This window comes from Phaethon lepturus, unplaced genomic scaffold, assembly GCF_000687285.1.
Source record: "Phaethon lepturus isolate BGI_N335 unplaced genomic scaffold, ASM68728v1 scaffold52979, whole genome shotgun sequence".
NCBI classification, from domain to species: Eukaryota; Metazoa; Chordata; class Aves; order Phaethontiformes; family Phaethontidae; genus Phaethon; species Phaethon lepturus.
Genome location: NW_010565108.1, coordinates 427 through 8,921, shown reverse-complemented (window position 1 = coordinate 8,921; position 8,495 = coordinate 427). Strand labels below are relative to the sequence as shown.

The following is an 8,495-nucleotide window of genomic DNA, read 5'->3' as shown; positions in this document are numbered from 1 at the left end:
TCCCTACATCACTACACAGTGATAAAGAAGGACTAATCCAAAGTAAAACTACAGTTTTTTGAATGACATTATTATTATTTTAAAAATTAGAATACTGTTCTGCTAGCAATATTCCAACTCGTGCTTTAACTATAAATTTCTTAAAACTTAGCTTTACTCTGCCAACTTTCTAAAACACATGTTTTAGCAAAAATATGATAATGAACAGTTGTACCCTTTTGATATTTAATGTGATTTTGAGGTGTTTGGTTATTCTGGTCTTGTTCATCACTGTGGTTTACATGAAGAGTTAGAGCAATTCCTTTGTCTTTGTCATTCCATTTAGGAGTGTTACACTCTTTTTGATCTTGGCTGAGATGATTTTGCTGAGAGGTCTGTAATACCGTATTACGCTTTCCAGACTCACAATCTGCAGGATATGAGTTACTTGGTGTGAAGAGAGATCCACTGGATCCACTTTGATCTGCACAGTAATTGATATTAGAAAACAGAAATATTATTTCATTGTAAATGTTAACAGTAATATTTATTCTTTTCCTCCTTCATCATCCTCCTTCACTACATTGGTTAAACTTACCTTTTCCTCTAAACGGGATCTGTTTTTCTTGAATCCTGTTGTTATGGTCTTGCTTATATTTTGTGTGCAAAACTGTATCAGGTTCTTTTTCACCCCATTCCACAGGACTGTGCACTTCCCGATTTTCTACCTGATGACTGTTTTGTATGCTTTCTAAAACTTGTTTGCTTTTTTCAGATTTTTGTTGGGGAAGACTGGACAATCTTAATCCATGAGCAAACCTACTAGCTTCTGCATTAAAGTGATGTCTTTGTTGAGTTGATGATGATAATGGATAAACATCTTCAAAGTATTCCACTCCAGGTAATAAATATAATTCAGGATAAAGTGCCTAAAATATGCAGTATATTCATCAGACAGGACAAAAGGGGAAATGGACGATGTAAAAAGTTTCTGAAAATGATACCTTAAAAGCCATTCAATACCTACATAGGGAGGAGCAAATGACTTCAGTTCCAGTTCTGTTTCTTGCTTTGCTTTCACCTTGGAAGATAAAGAATGGAAGTGTAACCAATAAAAATACTTTCTTATCACTAATGTTGCATGTCACATAATTTCTGTATTCTATCATCGTATTTACATACTACATTTTTTCATAACCAGTACTGTCTTCTGCAATGGTCTCATAGGGAAGAAGGAACATAGACTACTATTTTCTGACGTGGTACCGAAACTTTATTTTGTCTATTTTTCAAAATATCAATCAGACTCACAAAAGTGCATGGATGTACTGAATAATATTTTTTATCCTTAGCCCTTTCGCTTATGGTTCAAAGCACCTGATCCAACAGAAGAAGGTCTTCGACTTTTTTTAGCAAAAATTGCTTCAAGCTGCATCTGAATAGAAATGCTGGATCTCACATAATTTTCTCTACTCACCTGATACAATACTGCAAAATATGTATACATATTTAAAAAATCTATTACTGTCCTATGTCTTCTTGTATTTATTGTTTGTCTTTATATTCTTTGTGTGATATACACTTTCAGATTTCAACAGTCATCCTAAAAACAAAGTCTAAGATAATCAATGTATGTTTGAAAGATGTGCTCCAACAGAAAAGAAAAAAAAAAAAAAAGAAATCTGAGCTTACATCTAACTAATGAAACTGAACTAAACATGGGGCCAAATTCTAGTCTCAGTGACAGCCAGGCAATGCCTTTGATTCATATTAGAAACACAGGCTATATGCAAGAAAAGGAAGAGCAAATTAACATGATTTTGCTTTATGTTTATTTTTCATTTAAAGGCCTTTACTTGCAAGTAGGGCACAGCTCTTAGCTCTGCTTACATTGTTGCTGTTGTGAAACAGAAGACTGGGGGGGTGAGGGGGCGGGAAACCTCACTCAACAAATATTTGATCATGGAGATGTAATTCAGGAAGGTTACCATGACCCTAAACAACAAATAAACAAGTTAGTGGGTTTATTGCTTTACACTTTGTTATAAAATTAAACATCAAGCAACAGTAAATACCCCAAATTAAAATTACATCTTTAATTTGTCACTAAAAATCTTCACTTGTACCTACTGATACCTTTAGTTCTCTACTAAAGTAAAATATTTTATTAATTTCCTGACATTCTAAAGGAAGATGGAAAATTTCTTCTTCTATCTCAGAACTATCAATGGGGAAGTAAATACACCATCTTACTTATTATCATCCAGTTAAAAAGACCTTTGTCTTTGAAGACATATGCACATTTTCAGATTTAGATTGTGTCACAGTCTTTAAGTTTCCCTTCATGTTTTTCCACCTAGTTTTTGCACATTACTTAGTATTTATTCTAGTCTTCTGTGTGAGTAATCTTAGTGATAACTCAACTGCAAATGAAATAAAAAACAGCACCAAATTTCCAGCTTGTAATTAATTTCCAAATCTGTGAGAAACAGGTGAAATGAGAGGCGAAAAAAGTATCCCATACTTATGTACATGACTTAAGTCTTTGTGGATTACAAGAACAAACTTTCAGTTGGATTGATTTGCAAGTTTATTTAATCTTTAGCTATAGTGTGTAAGATATAAATATATATAGAATCAATGTGAGGATCAGTTATGATTTAGAGATGTAGGTTTTTGATTACATACATCTCAGGCTGTATTACTGGACTCATTAGTGCAACACAAATGTACATCCAGAGAAGTTTTCATTCAGAGACTGATCTTTTAAAGACTTTTGGGTAGTCACAGCACGAACCATTAGAGGAACTCGACTCACTCAGTTTCCATTGCAAATTCTTCAATTGCCATATTCCCAACCATGTACTGGTAATAATGACCTTAGAGGGATTATTTTTTAATGCAACCAGATTTGTCATATTTAGCCCACTGACTTATCAAAACTTGCATCTTTTGACTGGAGGGCAACTATTTAAATTTGATGCTTTAAAGGATGTTTCTAATATACCTGTCCAGCTGTTCCTTTGTATTTGGGGAAGTAGATGTGCTCTGGCAGGACCTTATGCTCCAGCATGTTCAAAAACAAATGCTAACAGTGCTCCTAAAGTTATCTCTATTTTCTTGTGATATTATCTAATCTGCAGGAATGAAATCTGTGGTTTACACTGTAAAGAAGAAGAGCACTAAAGAAAAAAAAAATTAACTTACCACTGCTAGTTTTTTCCCAATGCATTTTAAAAACTTGAATTTATCTGCAACTGCAACTCCACCCAGGTAGTCACCAAGCTGTTCCCGTAGCACTCTTAATGTGATGTGAGGAGACACCCTAGAATGTTGTTATTCATTAATACATCTGTAAGATCAAATAATGATGGCTAGTTAGTAAGAGGGGGAAGATAATACTATATACATGCTGGCCTGCATGGACAGAATGACCAAAAAAGGGAACTATGTCCTAGAACTAAACCTACTTACATATATGGCAGAGAGTCTTGGGGTGGTAGAGTCAGAACATTGTATCAGGTTGTGGTATTTGAATTACAAGGGCTGTCATAACATTAACTAGCAATATTCGTATTTTAGGAACCCCATACAGAGGGAGAATATGGAAGTAGCTGCAACTTGAAAACAACTCCTTCAGAACGCTCTTGCTCATCTGCAGATGGAGAACAAAACCATTGGAAACTAGAGTCATGCATTTCCATATAGGTGATGAAGTTTCATGGGGTTGGTCCAGGACTGTAGAACATACCCCTGGAAGCACTAAGGGCTAGAGGAGACTTCATCACTGTCCACTTTAAGTAGCAGGTACATTCCTTTGATTTTGTCTTCTCCAACACAAATTTAAGTTGGGTGTGTGCATGTGTACATGCAAATGTATTTTCAGTCAAAACCAAACACTGCAGTGTGAGCTTTTCCACCATAGTTTGAGGATGAGAGAGCTGATGCAAATACAAATTGCATCATTTAATGTGCTACTGGAAACCATGTAAATATTGAAGTAATAAGCTCAGAATAAAAATCACTATAGAATAAAAACTATCTCTGCAGAATAAAACCAAATGTGCAAGAGGCACACCAAAGCTCTGCAGCACAACATAAGCAATTCTAATTCCTCCTATGCTGCTATATAAAATAAACCAGAGAACAAATTCAGGCAGCTATCACTCTTCAAGCAATGCACAGACATAGCCTGGCGGATAGCACATGCCATTCTCAGTAACCAGTATAGACAAGAACATGCTGTCCCTTCACTTTGGAGAGGTCTTCAACATTAACCTGTCAGGGTTTGTTTGCACTTTCAAACAGCCCTATATGCCTTCATCTCATACCGTAGGTGTGTAAAAACACCCTCAGTTTCATCTCATAAACACAGTACTTCAACGGAAGGGTTACAACGCTTCCCTTGCACTATTTCAAACACCCTGGACTTACAGGACCCTCCTCAAGATCATAAATCTGCCTTGGAGCACAGGCATGCAGCAGAGGAGACCAGCGTCTGCAGGGTGAACACATCTAGGCCACACTGCTCAGTCCCTGTACATTTAGCTCCTGTTTATTTCTTCTGCAGCCATTTTTTGCCCACACTTGCTGCAGATATTAGCCCTAATGTCATTTATTTCAAATATATAAAGAAATATGTGAAGATGGATATATAATTCAATACACACCCTTCCAAGGTCTTATGTGAGAACAGAGATGATCTATAATTCAAATATCTGTCATTCACTATCATTTCTTTCAAGGTGATGTCTCAGAGAAGATACGCCCCTTGAATGGTCTTCTGAAACCCAATAAATGCAAGCTCTTTCAGCGGCAATTCTAACACTACACATCCTTCACTGATAATGCCTGCCCAAACGAGCAAGGAAATCTAAATCTAACGCATTTACAAACAGCAGGAAAAACATCTAAGTAACTACAATGTATCACTGGAGAAAATTAGCTAGGTATACAGATCCTGAGATATAGGACAGAAATTTATCTGAAAATTATTTGCCAGTGCAGCTGCTAGGAACAAATAATAATGTATTTCTTACTTGCTGCCACTGGCTAGCAGAAGACTAGTCACATCCGAGTCATTTGCTTCAGGGTGTTCCTTTAAAAGTAATGCAAACTAGAGTTCACTGCAGCCATCTCATCTAGAAATAACAAAAGTATGGCTTCTGTGGTGAGGAATGAGGAATAAATAAAAGATCACAGAGGCTGAGAAATCAAGTTCATGGGAACAAGAACTCAGGGCCATAGACAATTACACACTTAATATTTTCCTCTAATTTCATGATTAATGGAAATTACTTGTACTTAGACCTAGGAATCATTTGTTAAGCAGACTCAGACAGTACTAGGATTGTCAAGCTGACTGGACAGTGCTATCAACAACATCCAAACAGCATTAGTACCTGCAAGGCAGCTGTTCCCTCTCTTGGATTATAAGAAGAGAAGTTTTAAAAAATAGTTTTCAGTTTTTAAAGATGGTGACACACTAGCCGGGTGCTAGTTATTGCTAGTGCTAATGTACTGCAGCATTGCATTGCATAGTACCCATAGAATAATTAATTTGCAATTATTTAAGACTCATTAGCAAACAACAAATACCCAGACAGATATAAACCCAGGGAAATCACTGAGAATCCTCACTTAAGTTGATGCCTCAGCATTGAGCCTTAGCAAAATAAATTTACACTAGAGAAGAGAGGGCAATGACAAATGTCCAATCACATGAAACGATTTGAAGTTACCACTCCAGCTGTGTATTTTGCACCTCTGCTGGAGACTAGAACAGCAAACAAAATGGATACGTGCACTTATTTCCTCTGGTTTTGAGCAGCCTTTCATCAAAAGAAGCTGCGAGAATAAATACGTTCTGCTCTACATGCTCATACTTGACTGCTGTCAAATCTTTTCAGCTACACAGTATATTGTCTTAAGTGGACAATATAAGCCTAAATTTAAATCAGTTAAAACCCATATTCCCTGGCAGGTTTTGCACAGGAGCAGACAAGGTGCATGTAAAAGCTCTGTTTCAATACACATCTTCACATTATTTGATTTTTCTAGAACTTCTTACGACACTAGATACACACAGGTTTTGTGAGTAAAATGTTTAGGAGTATAAAATTAACTTTCAAAGTTATGAAAGATTAAAGCTGCAACTCTCTGTGCCAGGCTTGGGCCTAGGACTGGGAACCAGGGTGTTCTTTCACTAAGTTCTCTAAGCAGCTACCTGAGAGCACACAAAGCACATGGTGTTGGGTGCAACCTTTCAGAAATACTACTGAAGAAGAAAGAAGATAGGTTGGTGGTTGCATGAGCTGTAAGGCTTTCCCTTGAGATACATGGCTTAAGCTATTTCTTTGGACTGAGAGTGCTCAGATCATCACACCCCTGTTCCTGGGAATTGATAGGCTCTCCTGTCTTCATCAGGCCACTGTCTTGAAGCTGGCCCATTGCCAAAAAGAATTCAAGATTTTGATAATCAGGCTCAAGGGGACAGAAAGACTATAAAACTGTGATTTTACAGAAGAAATTATTCTGCAGAAATACTAGCACTGCTCTGGAAGTGCATTTCAATGGTCTACACCAAGGGCTGCAATGGACCTAAGCCTGATACAGTCCAAATAAATATAAGACTGGTCGTGGGCACCACTCACCCTCCAGAAATTATTGGAGAACAAGTCTCTTCTGACAGATGTAATTGTGCTCTATAGAGCAACAGATGGATTAAATGACTGAAGGACAATGTAAAGGACCTTCCACGTACATAAAGCCTAAGACTATACTCACCTTATAAATCCAGCTGAGATGAATTTGCTAGTAAGAGCTACAGGAACTGTATTCAGCTTGAAGTTCCACACTTCTTCTGGGACATAAAAAACATGGAGCTCCACCAACTAAATAAAGAACAAATGATCATAACTGTAAATATATTATAATCTTTTTTCTATATGCATTGTTTTGCTTAGGTGGACTTTCAATTTCTGGAGGCAGGAATGGTTTCTTTGATGTTAGCACATGGGCTAGAAGAGTGAGGCTCTATCTGAAAATGATGACTAGATGGTGAGAACAGGGATGAGTAGCACAATTTGTGATTGAATGCCAGCTGACAGGCAATCAAAATAAGTCACATTAGAACAAACTCAACAGTCGGAATGACAGAAAAGAACCTGTGCTGCTGCTGTATGTTGCTGTGACAGCAATGGACAGAGCTTACCAAAACCAGTTGATACTCTTGAGCGTGTCACAGTTATAAGAATACTTCAGTTGAAATCCTACTTTTGTTCACCTCATAAAAAATGCAAAGCCCAGAAAGCTTGATCCAAACAGCACCAAAACTAAGCTAGCAAGAAAAAAAAAATCAAAATATTTCTAACAGTAATAATATTAGCTACCTTGGAAGCACATAAATGCTCCTGGTAATGCCTGCAACAAGAGCAACTAAGCCTGCTCTGAGTAAGGTTCACTTAGATTGTGTTCAAACCTGTGGTAATTGTGGGACTGTTAGTGTCTGGGTATTGATATTTTTAGTGAAAATCAGATGGTATTGACAAAGACGATACTCTTCCCTGTAACTAGAATCCATGCAAATAAGCTGTATTAAATATTTCTGCAATTGTAGAGTTACTAAATATAAACTAGAAAAGAATGCTTTCTATATATACTATGTTAAAAGCTATGTTTTTTTCCTCTCAGGTCTCCTAAAAAAGGTACAGTGTAACTTATTTTAATTTTTTTTTATTTTTATTTGTGAAATCTAAAAAAACCTCTATGGAAAAGTACAAAATTTCTCACCTGCGATGTTCGAGGTCTCATTTGACTGAATGACATGTTGCTCCCTGTACTTGATCACAGCGAATGCCAGGTGGGCTTTCTAAGTTTATTTTTGATCAAAACATTCTTTAAGAATTAGTTTCATGATAATGTTACAAGAGAAGTTACTCCATTAATATCCTTTATTTTCATTTACTGTTCTTCTTTCCATTTATGAAAATGGAAGAGTTGTTCCTGTGCTGAGGCAGAAAACTTCGAGCTAACTGCGAACAGATTCAACCACACCTTCTACACAAGTGAGTATCACCTAAGTAACTGGGGGAGTTGCTAAATCACAGCCCTGCAGCTCCGAGAGATCTGCGCTGGAGTATTTCCTCTTAACATTTTCTCTCCTTTCATAAAAATACTTTGGTTGTATGTAATTTGCTACACAATTGTACCGTCTTCCTAGAGCCCGAGACCTAAATCCCCACAAAATGGGATTCTTGCAGGTTTTTTTTAATTTCTGGGTTTACCTCTGATAAAGGAACAATTATTGTGAACTGCAGCCAGGCCACATGCACAGCACATTGCCCCAGCCAAACACAGTAACTATCCCAAGGAAACCTGACTGTAGCCAGGCGACCATGTCAGAAAAATCCTTTCATAAACTAGAAACCATGGTTCTGCCCTACCCTTATGACTTTTCTCAGCGCTCTCACTTTGAAGGCTCTTCCAGCACCTCAGAGGTTACAAACCTCCTTCAG

General features: G+C 37.1%; 1 protein-coding gene across 1 annotated transcript in view; it reads right to left on the bottom strand.

The window, feature by feature from the left end:
- Window positions 1-7,806, bottom strand: part of SPATA1 (spermatogenesis associated 1) — a 15,985-nt gene extending 8,179 nt beyond the window's left edge. Inside the window, exons 1-6 of the mRNA XM_010295069.1 lie at window positions 7,771-7,806; window positions 6,766-6,872; window positions 3,187-3,304; window positions 1,007-1,060; window positions 578-908; window positions 256-463 (exon numbers count right to left, since the gene is read on the bottom strand). Coding sequence (XP_010293371.1) covers window positions 256-463; window positions 578-908; window positions 1,007-1,060; window positions 3,187-3,304; window positions 6,766-6,872; window positions 7,771-7,806 — 854 coding nt within the window. The remainder of the gene's footprint in view (window positions 1-255; window positions 464-577; window positions 909-1,006; window positions 1,061-3,186; window positions 3,305-6,765; window positions 6,873-7,770) is intronic.
- Between the last annotated feature and the right edge of the window lie 689 nt (window positions 7,807-8,495).